Source organism: Salmo salar, chromosome 22 (assembly GCF_965601325.2).
Source record: "Salmo salar chromosome 22, fSalSal1, whole genome shotgun sequence".
NCBI lineage: Eukaryota > Metazoa > Chordata > Actinopteri > Salmoniformes > Salmonidae > Salmo > Salmo salar.
The window spans coordinates 6,945,429-6,958,520 of NC_138312.1; the positions used below are offsets into that span (position 1 = coordinate 6,945,429).

At 47.1% G+C, this 13,092-nt stretch overlaps 1 protein-coding gene across 1 annotated transcript in view; it reads right to left on the reverse strand.

The window, feature by feature from the left end:
- LOC106582669 (zinc finger protein GLI1) overlaps window positions 1–13,092 on the reverse strand; it is a 130,557-nt gene that overhangs the window by 15,540 nt on the left and 101,925 nt on the right. The window contains exons 8-13 of the mRNA XM_045705279.2: window positions 12,426–12,563; window positions 12,014–12,163; window positions 6,461–6,625; window positions 5,893–6,138; window positions 5,272–5,593; window positions 4,709–4,963 (exon numbers count right to left, since the gene is read on the reverse strand). Of these exons, the coding sequence (XP_045561235.2) occupies window positions 4,709–4,963; window positions 5,272–5,593; window positions 5,893–6,138; window positions 6,461–6,625; window positions 12,014–12,163; window positions 12,426–12,563 (1,276 nt within the window). The remainder of the gene's footprint in view (window positions 1–4,708; window positions 4,964–5,271; window positions 5,594–5,892; window positions 6,139–6,460; window positions 6,626–12,013; window positions 12,164–12,425; window positions 12,564–13,092) is intronic.

Below are 13,092 nucleotides of genomic sequence, written 5' to 3' on the forward strand. Positions count from 1 at the left end.
TTCCCCGGAAGTTTGCGGGGGGTATGCTAGTTCTGAACGTCACATGCTAATGTAAAAAGCTGGTTTTTGATATAAATATGAACTTGATTGAACAAAACATGCATGTATTGTATAACATAATGTCCTAGGGTTGTCATCTGATGAAGATCATCAAAGGTTAGTGCTGCATTTAGCTGTCTTCTGGGTTTTTGTGACATTATATGCTAGCTTGAAAAATGGGTGTCTGATTATTTCTGGCTTGGTACTCTGCTGACATAATCTAATGTTTTGCTTTCGTTGTAAAGCCTTTTTGAAATCGGACAGTGTGGTTAGATTAACGAGAGTCTTGTCTTTAAATAGCTGTAAAATAGTCATATGTTTGAGAAATTGAAGTAATAGCATTTCAAAGATTTTGAAAATCGCGCCACAGGATTCAACTGGCTGTTACGTAGGTGGGACGAATTCGTCCCGCCTAGCCCAGAGAGGTTAACTAAGTCATTGGCCCACCCCCATGAGCACAGACATGATCTGGCTCATGGGACAGCCCTTTTCCACTGTTACGAATACAACCCCCACATGAAGAAATCCTCTTCAGACCATGCTTACTTCGGTCAGCTGAGGGGGCAAAGGTTTGAGTAGAGACCACACAAACCTCAGTCTAAGCTAAGGTTGTAATGGTTGTTGAATTCCTAACCATACCACGTGGAGCATTGGCTACACGGCGGGACATGGTTAAACTCTGAGACTATCGATTAAGACAGAATAAGAGCAAATCTTATATACTAATTACTAGTCTGCAGCTAGAAATTGTTAACCTGTTAGGGCTAGGGGGCAGTATTGACACGGCTGGATAAAAAACATACCCGATTTAATCTGGTTACCATTCCTACCCAGTAACTAGAATATGCATATACTTATTACATATGGATAGAAAACACCCTAAATTTTCTAAAACTGTTTGAATGGTGTCTGTGAGTATAACAGAACTCAAATGGCAGGTCAAAACCTGAGAGATTCCTTTACAGGAAGTGGCCTGTCTGACCATTTCTTGAACTTCTTTTCCATCTCTATCATTTACTAAGGATCTCTGCTCTAACGTGACACTTCCCACGTCGTCCATAGGCGCTCAGAGCCCGGGAAAAAACAGAATGTCGTCATTCCAGCCCCAGGCTGAAACACATTATCGCCTTTCTCAAGTGGCCGATCAAGGGACACTGGGCTTATGCTCGTGACCCCGACCGCCCCCGCCTTTGGGATTTTTTCCTCTGTTTGCCGAAAAGGAGATTCCCTGTCGGAATATTATCGCTTTTCTACGAGAAAAATGTCGTAAAAATTGATTTTAAACAGCGGTTGACATGCTTCGAAGTACGGTAATGGAATATTTAGAATTTTATTGTCACGAATTGCGCCATGCGCGCGACACTTCTTTACTATTTCGGATAGTGTCTGGAACGCACGAACAAAACGCCGCTATTCGGATATAACGATGGATTATTTTGGACCAAACCAACATTTGTTATTGAAGTAGCAGTCCTGGGTGTGCATTCTGACGAAGACAACAAAAGGTAATGAAACTTTTATAATAGTAAATATGATTATGGTGAGTGCTAAACTTGCCGGGTGTCTAAATAGCGAGCCCGTGATGCCTGGGCTATGTACTTAGAATATTGCAAAATGTGCTTTCACCAAAAAGCTATTTTAAAATCGGACATATCGAGTGCATAGAGGAGGTCTGTATCTATAATTCTTAAAATAATTGTTATGCTTTTTGTGAACGTTTATCGTGAGTAATTTAGTAAAATGTTAGCGAATTCCCCGGAAGTTTGCGGGGGGTATGCTAGTTCTGAACGTCACATGCTAATGTAAAAAGCTGGTTTTTGATATAAATATGAACTTCATTGAACAAAACATGCATGTATTGTATAACATAATGTCCTAGGGTTGTCATCTGATGAAGATCATCAAAGGTGAGTGCTGCATTTAGCTGTCTTCTGGGTTTTGGTGACATTATATGCTGGCTTGAAAAATGGGTGTCTGATTATTTCTGGCTTGGTACTCTGCTGACATAATCTAATGTTTTGCTTTCGTTGTAAAGCCTTTTTGAAATCGGACAGTGTGGTTAGATTAACGAGAGTCTTGTCTTTAAATGGCTGTAAAATAGTCATATGTTTGAGAAATTGAAGTAATAGGATTTTTAAGGTTTTGAAAATCGCGCCACAGGCTGGCAGTGGCTGTTACGTAGGTGGGACGCAAGCGTCCCACCTAGCCCATAGAGGTTAACCTGGGATGCGAAGACCGACAACTGCCGAAACATCTATTCTATGAGAACATTTCTGAATGGTACTCTGAAGTATCCATTCTAACCACGAAAGACTTCAGGGAAGTAGAGAGAGAGGCGCTCGGACGAACTCTCCGACAAAAAGACGGACAATTCCAACAAAGATCACGACGACACACTGAGGGTAAATATATATTGATTGCAATTATTCCTGAATGAGTGAGCGTTCATGTGCAAAGGATTAGCATTTCAATTAATATAATTATCAACTGTGTAGAACCTGCTTTTTGTCTTTCCCGCCCTTCTCAGTCCACACCCACTTCCCTTTGTCCGCCAAGCCGTCATATCGGCTTAGGCCACTAGGGAACCTCCCCTATCATTTCCTTGTAACCATATCTACTGTTTGTGGATGCGGTTACTAAAACAGTTGTACCTCCTTTGGTAGAAGTTATATCTGTTCTTATTTCAGATGTAAATAACAGATGTCATACGCTCTAAGTTGTTGTCAAAAGTGCTCTTTCCTGATCCTTTGTCTGCGCTTATGGACTTCCCTCTTCAATTCAAACCACAGATTCTCAATGAGGTTTAAGTCTGGAGACTAATATTGCCATTGCAAAATGTTGATTTTGTGGTCAATTAACCATTTCTTAGTGGACTTTGATCTGTGCTTGGGGTTATTGTCTTGCTGGAAGATCCACTTGCAGCCAAGTTTCAGCCTCCTAGCAGAGGCAAGTATATTTTTGGCTAAAATGTCCATGCGTCCTCTGAAACATGACCCCGCTAAGCCGCACTGCTTCTTGACACACTGCTCGCTTAACTCGGAAGCCAGCCGCACCAATGTGTCGGAGGAAACACTGTACAGCTGGCGACCGAAATCAGCGTGCATGCACCTGGCCGGTACAAGGAGTCGCTTGAGCGCAATGGGACAAGGATATCCTAGCCGGCCAAACCCTCCCCTAACCCGGACAACGCTGGTCCAGTTGTGCATGGGTCTCCAGGTCGCGGCCTGCTGCGACACAGCCCAGGATCGAACCCGGAACTGTAGTGCCTTAGACCGCTGCGCCTCTTGGGAGGCCAAGGTAATCCTTTCTAATGCAGCTTTTTTTTTTTAAGATATCACATAGTAAAACTGCATAAGTGTTGCTCTCCACTTTCTGGAGGACTGAGTTTTGAAATCAGTGTAATTACAGCATGATAGCTAAGGAGATGGAGAAAATTTTAGCGTTTGAATGCAAATATGCAGAGGGAGTTGAAAAGAGAACACACAGAAGGCTGTTGTATAAAACACCTGTATCTGGATTACATCTTCAAATTAAGGGCAACCATAGCATCCGTGGCAGAGAGGGAGAAGCGTCAGTCCATGTATACGGGTAAGATGGCTACATTTTCCGATATTACACATTTCTAATTTTATCAGAGTCATTTTCATTTCAAGTTAGTGTACTGTCATTTCAAGTTAGTGCACTCTGAGCACACTCTGGCACTCCAGATTAAATGTACGGACACACCCGTAGTGTAAACCAGGCTTTAGTCTTGAAACTTTGATTGTTTAGTACACGGCCTCACATGTGAATCCTTAAAGATATGGGTGGGGCTAAGGCTTTAGAGGGTGTGAATGATGCTGAATGGGTCTAGACAAAGAAGACCTGTCCAGTAGGTGTACCAAAACATTCAAGGGCCATTTTCCCAAAATTGAGGTTACATGTTTATCAACTTCCAAAGCAGAATTACTTTCCCATTGTTCCTCAACTGTAGTGTATCTTATACAATTTTCTAGCTCTGTGTCTCTACTTTTATCCAATGTAAAAAACACAAGTTCTAGCCAATGAGCTTCAGCCCCCACCATTTGAGTGACAGCTAGCAAGATGCACACACAACAGTGCAAGAGAGCAATGACATGGTGCACATATACAGGACCAGTGAAAAGCTTAGACACACCTACTCATTCAAGGGTGTTTCTTTATTTTTACTATGTTATACATTGTAGAATAATAGTGAAGACATCAAAACTATGAAATAACACATATGGAATCATTTAGTAACCAAAAGTGTTAAACAAATCAAAATATATTTGAGATTCTTCAAAGTAGCCACCCTTTTGCAAAGAGTGTGCAAAGCTGTCATCAAGGCAAAGGGTGGCTACTTTGAAGAATCTAAAATCTAAAATATATTTTGATTTGTTTAACACTTACAATGTAGAAAATAGTAAAGAAAAAACCTTGAATGAGTAGGTGTGTCCAAACTTTTGACTGATACTGTATCTGCACATATATCCCCCGGGGGACAAAGTTTGGCTCATGAGTACTACTTTCAGAACTACTGGCTAAAAAGTATACAAAAGTACAAGATAATCTCTTTAAAAGCATTAATTAAAACAGTTGTTTACAAAGTGGTCCTCCAAAGGTAAACAAATAACATTAAAAGAAGACAGTCACAAAACACAAATATTACCTCCTCCACCTCCTCCTAACTGGGAGACCTCGCTCGAGCGCCGGCTGGAGAGGTAGGGGGACACCATGGAAGAACGACGGCTCACTGTGTAGGCAGAGCTTAGGCTGCTGGTGCCACTCCCCCTCCGGTCACTGATAGGGGGGGGCATGCCAGAGGGTCCGCCGCCCAGCTCGTGATTGGACAGTTCCATGACGCGGCGGTTGGAGAGGAGGGGCGAGGGAGTACACATCCCTCCCATCATCTCTCCTGGACAACCTGGAGAAACAAGACAGGATGAGAATCATCAGGTTAAATGTCTGGCACAGAAAATACTGCTACAATTTGAGAGTGAATGTCATTTTTTTCTTCAGTCGATATAATCTATGCACTGTAGTGCATACATTTTAGTTAGCCTTACTCTTCAAGGGTTGTTCAAGAGGAAAGCATAAGTATTGTGAACTGAATCTAAGCTAAGCATCTTACTCCCAGGTCCGATTTTAGGTAAATGGTCCTCTATAGATGAGGACCAGGTTTAAAATCACTAGTTCAACCATAGTTGTTAATCTACAAACGACTTTACAAACCTGTGAGTGCTGGTAGTTTGCTACTCCTACCACAGCGTCCGGGTGGAGTGGGCCTTCTGATCTGTTTCAGCTTGTCTATCTTCAGGTTCTCTAGTCTCTTTAGGGCCTGAGCCGACGTGCCCCCCATCCCTGCCATGCCCTGCCCTCTTCCCCCAGCTTCCCCTCCTCCTCCCGCCCCTCCGTCCTCCAGAGCGGTCAGGTCCTCCAGACTCCCTGCTGCGTTCAGGTTCATCTCCACACCACTGTCGTTGTTGTTCGCGCTCCCCAGCGGAGAACGCTCGCTACTGCAGGATGACTGGCCACCCGGACTGGGCTGAGACTTCTGGAAGAAAAATAGATGATTTAACCTCTACATGTAGCTTAAAACATTTGGAAGAACTCTATAGCAGCTGGACAGCACAGAGAGCAGGAGTTGAGTCAGAAGATGATTTAATTCTCAGCTCTCCAGTCTAAACCACAGGAGGTTGGTGGCACCTTAATTGGGGAGAACGGGCTTGTGGTAATGGCTGGAGTGGAATGGTATCAAATACATCAAAGACATGGTTTCGATGTGTTTGATGCCATTCCATTTGCGCCGTTCCAGCCATTATTATGAGCCGTCTTCACCTTCCCCTCACTCACCAGAGCAGATTCAGGCGCCAGCAGTTTGCAGTCCTCCCTGTGTCTAGTCTCCTCTTTCTCTAGCAGCAGTTCACCAGACTGTCCACCAGGGGTCAGTGATGAGCCAGGCGGCCGGGGCCCAGTGTCCCCTCGGTGCTTCTTAGTGATGTGAGCCTCAGGGCCGTGGACTGTCTTAACGTGCTTCCGCAGTGAGCTGGGGTCTGTGTAGCGTTTCGTACACCCAGGGATCTTACACACATACGGCTTCTGTAGTGGGACAGGAGGACAACACGATTGGACATGGAAACAAAACTTGAATTCAGGTAGGTGTCAGACATTTGTAGCTATTTTAAGTTATTTCTTATGACATCCGTCTTTCAAATAGTCTCTCATGATGTCAAAACATGAGATAAATCTGTGAGATAAATCATAGATTTCAATGTAATCGATGCTGATAGATCATTCACTAGCTATTTATGAAACAATTTAAAGCTATAATTTGAGTGAACAATCCCTTTAAGCAGGTGATGATGTCAGCAGTTGGAGTTAGTGTGATTGATTGACTGAGTGATTGGTTGATTGATTGTACCTCGTTGGAGTGTGTGCGGTTCTGGTGCTTGGCTCTGTCTGAGGCGTTGGAGAAGGCTTTGTTGCATCCCTCGTGTTCACAGACATACGGCTTCTCCCCTGTATGAGACCGCAGGTGGGTCTTCAGGTTCTCCAGGCGAGAGTAGGCCTTATTACAGCCCTCAAACTGAAACAATACATAAAACATTATAACACAGCTCAAACTGAAACACACAAGACCCATACTAAGAGTATCCCACAAACTGAAACAGAGGTTAACAATGTCTTATAATACCCATCAAACTGAAACACACATAACGCATTACAACACAGCTCAAACTGAAACACACAAGACCCATACTAAGAGTAGGCCTTATTACAGCCCACAAACTGAAACAGAGGTTAACAATCTCTTATAATACCCATCAAACTGAAACACACATAATGCATTACAACACAGCTCAAACTTACAGTACATTAGGAAAGTATTCAGACCCCTTCCCTTTATCCACATTTTGTTACATTACAGCCATATTCTAAAATGGATTAAATATTTTTCCCCCCTCATCAATCTACACACAATACCCCATAATGACAAAATGAAAACAAAATGAAAACCTGTCTGTATAAGATCCCACAGTTGACAGCGCATGTCAGAGCAAAAACCAAGCCATGAGGTCGAAGGAATTGTCCGTAGAGCTCCGAGACAGGATTTTGTCGAAGCATAGATCTGGGGAAGGGTACCAAAACATTTCTGCAGCATTGAAGGTCTCCAAGAACACAGTGGCCTCCAGTATTCTTAAACGGAAGAAGTTTGAAACCACCAAGACTCATCTTAGAGCTGGCTGCCCGGCCAAACTGAACCGTTGAGGGAGAAGGGTCTTGGTCAGGGAGGTGACCAAGAACCTGATGGTCACTCTGAGAGAGTTCCAGAGTTCCTCTGTGGAGATGGTAGAACTTTCCAGAAGGACAACCGTCTTTGCAGCACTACACCAATCAGGCCTTTACGGTAGAGTGTCCAGACAGAAGCCACTCCTCAGTAAAAGGCACATGACAGCCCGCTTGGAGTTTTTCAAAAGGCACCTAAAGGACTCCCAAACCATGAAAAACCAGATTCTCTGGTCTGATGAAACCAAGATCGAACTCTTTGGCCTGAATGCCAAAGCGTTACGTCTGAAGGAAACATGGCACCATCCCTACTGAAGCATGGTGGCAGGGACTGGGAGACGAATCAGGATCGAGGGAAAGATGAATGGAGCAAAGTACAGAGATCCTTGATGAAAACCTGCTCCAGAGTGCTCAGGATCTCAGACTGGGGCGAAGGTTCACCTTCCAAGTCTCTGAATGACAAGTCTCGGAATGTCCTTGAGTGGCCCTGCCAGAGCCCGTACTTGAACCCGATCGAACATCTCTGGATAGACCTGAAAATAACTGTGCAGCGACGCTCCCCATCCAACCTGACACAGCTTGAGAGGATCTGCAGAGAAGAATGGGAGAAATTCCCCATATACAGGTGAGCCAAGCTTGTAGGGTCATATCCAAGAAGACTCGAGGCCGTAATCGCTTGTAACGCCCTGGCCATAGAGAGGGGTTTTTGGTTCTCTATTTTGGTTAGGCCAGGGTGTTACATGGGTGGGCGTTCTATGTTTATTTTTCTATGTTGGTTTGTTTATTTGGTTTGGCCGTGTGTGGCTCTCAATCAGGAACAGCTGTAGATCGTTGTTGCTGATTGGGAGTCATAGATAGATATTTTCTGTTTAGTATTTATATTTTCTGTTTTCTGTTAGTGTTTTGCACCTGACAGAACTGTTTGGCTGTCGGTTTCTTGCTTTTTGTGTTTAAAGTGTTCGATCTTTTAATAAATTCATGATGAGGACTAACCACGCTGCATCTTGGTCCTCTCTTCCAGACGATCGTTACAGATCTACCCACCAAAAATGGACCAAGCAGCGTGGAGGGGAGCAGCACCAGGAGTGGAGGAAGCAGCGTGCTCGGGAGGAGATGACATCCTGGCCGCTGGAAGTATTGGAGGCAAGAATAGACTGGCCTTGGGAACAGCTATTTGACCATTGCAGCAACCTGCCGGGGAAGCAGGTGGAGGTGAAGAGGCAGCCCCAAAAATGATTGGAGGAGTCAGGCGTTAGACCTGAGCTAACTCCCCGTGCTTACCGGAAGCGGCGTGGTACTGGTCAGGCGCCGTGTTATGCGGTGGAGCGCACGGTGTCTCCAGTGCTCGCTCATAGCCCGGTGCGCTACATCCCAGCCCCCCGCAAGTGCCATGCGAGGATGGAACCAGAGCCAGTCGGGGTGAAGTTGGAGGTGAGCGAAGGGAGCGAAGCAGAGACAGTGAAGGAGTTGATGGGGAGATTGGAGGAAAGAGATATGAGAGAGCTGCTGTGTTGGTGCATGAGGCACGACATTCGCCCTACGGAGCGTGTCCTCGAGTTGATGTCACCTGAGTCAGCTCTCCATACTCGGCCTGAGGTGTGTGCTAGCCGTCTGGTGAAGACTGTGCCAGCCCAACGCACCAGGCCTCCTGTGCACCTCTCCAGCCCTGCACGTCCTGTGCCTGCGCCCAGAACCAGGCCTCCTGTATGTCTCCCCAGCCTGGTGAATCCTGTGCCTGCGCCCAGAGCCAGGCCTCCTGCATGTCTCCCCAGCCTGGTGAATCCTGTGCCTGCGCCCAGAACCAGGCCTCCTGCATGTCTTCCCAGCCTGGTGAGTCCTGTGCCTGCGCCCAGAGCCAGGCCTCCTGCATGTCTCCCCAGCCTGGTGAGTCCTGTGCCTCCTCCTCGGACCAGGCCTCCAGTGGGTCTCCCCAGCCTGGTCTATCCTGTGCCTCCTCCCAGGACCAGGCCTCCAGTGGGTCTCCCCATCCTGGTTTATCCTGTGCCGCCTCCTCAGACCAGTTTTCCAGTGGGTCTCCCCAGCCTGGTGAGTCCTGTGCCTGCGCCCAGAGCCAGGCCTCCTGCATGTCTCCCCAGCCTGGTGAATCCTGGGCCAGAGCCGCCTGCCAGTCCGGAGCCGCCAGAGCCGCCTGCCAGTCCGAAGCCGCCAGAGCCGCCCGCCAGTCCGGAGCCGCCAGAGCCGCCCGCCAGTCCGGAGCCGCCAGAGCCGCCCGCCAGTCCGGAGCCGCCAGAGTCGCCCGCCAGTCCGAAGCCGCCAGAGCCGCCCGCCAGTCCGGAGCCGCCAGAGCCGCCGCCTGTCCGGAGCCGCCAGAGCCGCCCGCCAGTCCGGAGCCGCCAGAGCCGCCCGCCAGTCCGGAGCCGCCAGAGCCGCCCGCCAGTCCGGAGCCGCCTGCCAGTCCAGAGCCGCCAGAGCCGCCCGCCAGTCCGGAGCCGCCAGAGCCGCCGCCTGTCCGGAGCCGCCAGAGCCGCCCGCCAGTCCGGAGCCGCCAGAGCCGCCCGCCAGTCCAGAGCCGCCAGACCCGCCCGCCAGTCCGGAGCCACCAGAGCCGCCCGCCAGTCCGGAGCCACCAGAGCCGCCCGCCAGTCCAGAGCCGCCAGAGCCACCCGCCAGTCCGGAGCCGCCAGAGCCGCCCGCCAGTCCGGAGCCGCCTGCCAGTCCAGAGCCGCCAGAGCCGCCCGCCAGTCCGGAGCCGCCAGAGCCACCCGCCAGTCCGGACGCCGCCCGCCAGTCCGGAGCCGCCAGAGCCGCCCGCCAGTCCAGAGCCGCCAGAGCCGCCCGCCTGTCCGGAGCCGCCAGAGCCGCCCGTCTGTCCGGAGCCGCCCGCCTGTCCGGAGCAGCCAGAGTCGCCCGCCAGCCGGGCGCAGCCAGAGTCGGCCGCCAGCCGGGCGCAGCCAGGGGCGCCACCTAAGTGGGCTAAGCCGAGGGTGGAGCGGGGTCCACGGCCCGCACCAGAGCCACCGCCGTAGGAAGACCCTCCCCTTTAGTGTCAGGTTTTGCGGCTGGAGTCCGCACCTTTGGGGGGGTACTCTAACGCCCTGGCCATAGAGAGGGGTTTTTGGTTCTCTATTTTGGTTAGGCCAGGGTGTTACATGGGTGGGCGTTCTATGTTTATTTTTCTATGTTGGTTTGTTTCTTTGGTTTGGCAGTGTGTGGCTCTCAATCAGGAACAGCTGTAGATCGTTGTTGCTGATTGGGAGTCATACATAGGCAGCCTGTTTTTCCTTTGGGGTTTGTGGGTAGATATTTTCTGTTTAGTGTTTTGCACCTGAAAATGAAGGAAAGCCGCACACTCTAAGAGCTCAGATGCAAAAATTTAATCACCAACGTTTCGACAGCGAAGCTGTCTTCATCAGGGTATCATCAAACACTGCGAGATGAGTCATTTATAAAGTGTCAAGAGACACACAGGTGTTTGTAATCATGGCCAAGTATGGCCTAATATCATTGGTAAACTCAAATATTTAAAAAAATGGCATACAAAGAACATACAAAAAGACAAACAAATGGATAGCATACGATCATAGCATTTGTAGTCTAAAATGTATCTAACAAACAATTACAATGGCAAAATCACAATTATCACAAGAATGGCTTCAGATCAAAGTCTATGTTGAGACCGAAGGGAGCAAGGGTCTTTAAATTAAAGATCCAGGCAGCCTCTCGTTTCAACAATAAATTATCAAGGTCACCCCCTCTCCTCGGGAGGGTGACATGTTCGATACCAATATAACGCAGAGACGAAATCGGATGGTTTGCTTCCAAAAAGTGGGCCGCAACTGGGTAAGTTAAGTTTTTGCACCTAATGGTGCTACGATGCTCTGAGATACGTACTTTTAATTCACGCTTTGTTTTACCCACATAATTTTTACCACAAGGACAAGTTATAAGATAAATAACTGCCTTAGTGGAACACGTAATAACACCTTTAATTGGGATAGATAGTGTTTTGCACCTGACAGAACTGTTTGGCTGTCGGTTTCTTGCTTTTTGTGTTTAAAGTGTTCGATCTTTTAGTAAATTCATGATGAGCACTAACCACGCTGCGCCTTGGTCCACTCTCTCCAAAGACAGCCATTACATCGCTGCCAAAGGTGCTTCAACAAAGTACTGAGTAAAGGGTCTGAATGCTTATATAAATTTGATATTGCAGTTTTACATTTTTAATACATTTGCAAAAAAAAAATGGTTTTGCTTTATCATTATGGGGTATTGTGTGAGGGAAAAAATAACATTGATGAGGAAAAAAAAACAATTTAATCCATTTTAGAATAAGACTGTAACGTACATTTTTTTGGAAAAGTCAAGGGGTCTGAATACTTTCCGAATGCATTGTATAATATCCCTCAAACTGAAACTATAGATGCACATCTTATTACAGCCCTCAAACTGAAAACACACATTACACATTATAACACAGCTCAAACTGAAACACGCATACTGTACAAATACCAATATGTCATCACTGTCAGGTAGCGCATTTTGATTAAAGCCACATACATGCACTGTGAGTATACTACCTATACTGTATCTCTCTCTCAAACTGATCTAGGAAATTTATTATTTGATGAATTTGAAATTTAATTCTAAACTGAATTTGAATTTATATAACAATCAATTTCAAAGCTCAGTTTGCGAGAGAGCGATCAGGATACTGTAGTATACTCACAGTACACTTATGCGGTTTCTCTCCTGTGTGCCTGCGCATGTGAACCACCAGCATGTACTGGGCTTTGAATGGTCTCTGCTCCCTGGAACACTCCTGCCAGTGGCACACAAACTCCTTCTTCTCTCCATGGATGTGCTCGTTGTTTATGTGCTGTTGAAGACAGAGAGATGTTATTGTTGATTTACACGGATCCTGTGTTTTGGATTATAGTTGGAGACCGCTACTCGGGACTGACTCAAACCAATGGTTTCCTTCCTTTCCCTTCTCTCATACAGTGTGCATATGTAAGGCCGATACTTTTTCCTCATGACCTGACCAGAAAAACTCTGGGCCCTAACTAATGCCGGGGGCCCGGAGTTTATCCAGGCCAAGTCATGTAGTCAGGAAAACCTCCTGTCCTGTCCATACTCACGTGGACTAGCTGCTCCTGCGTGTCAAACTCCTTGCTGCAGCTCTCCCAGTGGCAGTTGGTCTCATAGATGGCCTCTGGTTCCGGTTTATCCTCCTTATCCAGATCCTCCCGCCCCTCCAGCAGACCCATCAGAGGATCCTGGGTAGAGGTCAATGGTCACGGGTCATTGGTTAGAAGTCAGGGTTCAACACAACAGGAAGTACATAGGCAGTTCTCAGATGAGCAACATTAAATACACATGGTTGAAACAGCTGTTGAAACACAGAGCACACACACACATGCAGGCGCATACACACAATCTCTCTCTCCCACAATGACAACCTCACACATATTGTTAGCAAAATGTTTTAAAGTTGTGATTGAGTGTTACCATGTGTGATTGTGTCGTTGAGTGTGTAGTGTAACCTGCTACCTGTGTGTTATGTTCTTCATTAAATATGTGCATTTTAGCCATTTAGCAGACATTCTTATCCAGGGTGACTTACAGTTTGTGCATTCATCTTAATTTTAGATACTCCTTAAAGAGGTAGGGTTTCAGATGTTTTCAGAAGACTCAGCTACCCTAGCTTTAGGGGGAAGCTGGTTTCATCACTGCTGGGCTGAGTGGGAGCTGCCCTACCGTAGGGGTGGGAGGGCCAAGAGACCAGAGGTAGCAGAAGGGAGTACT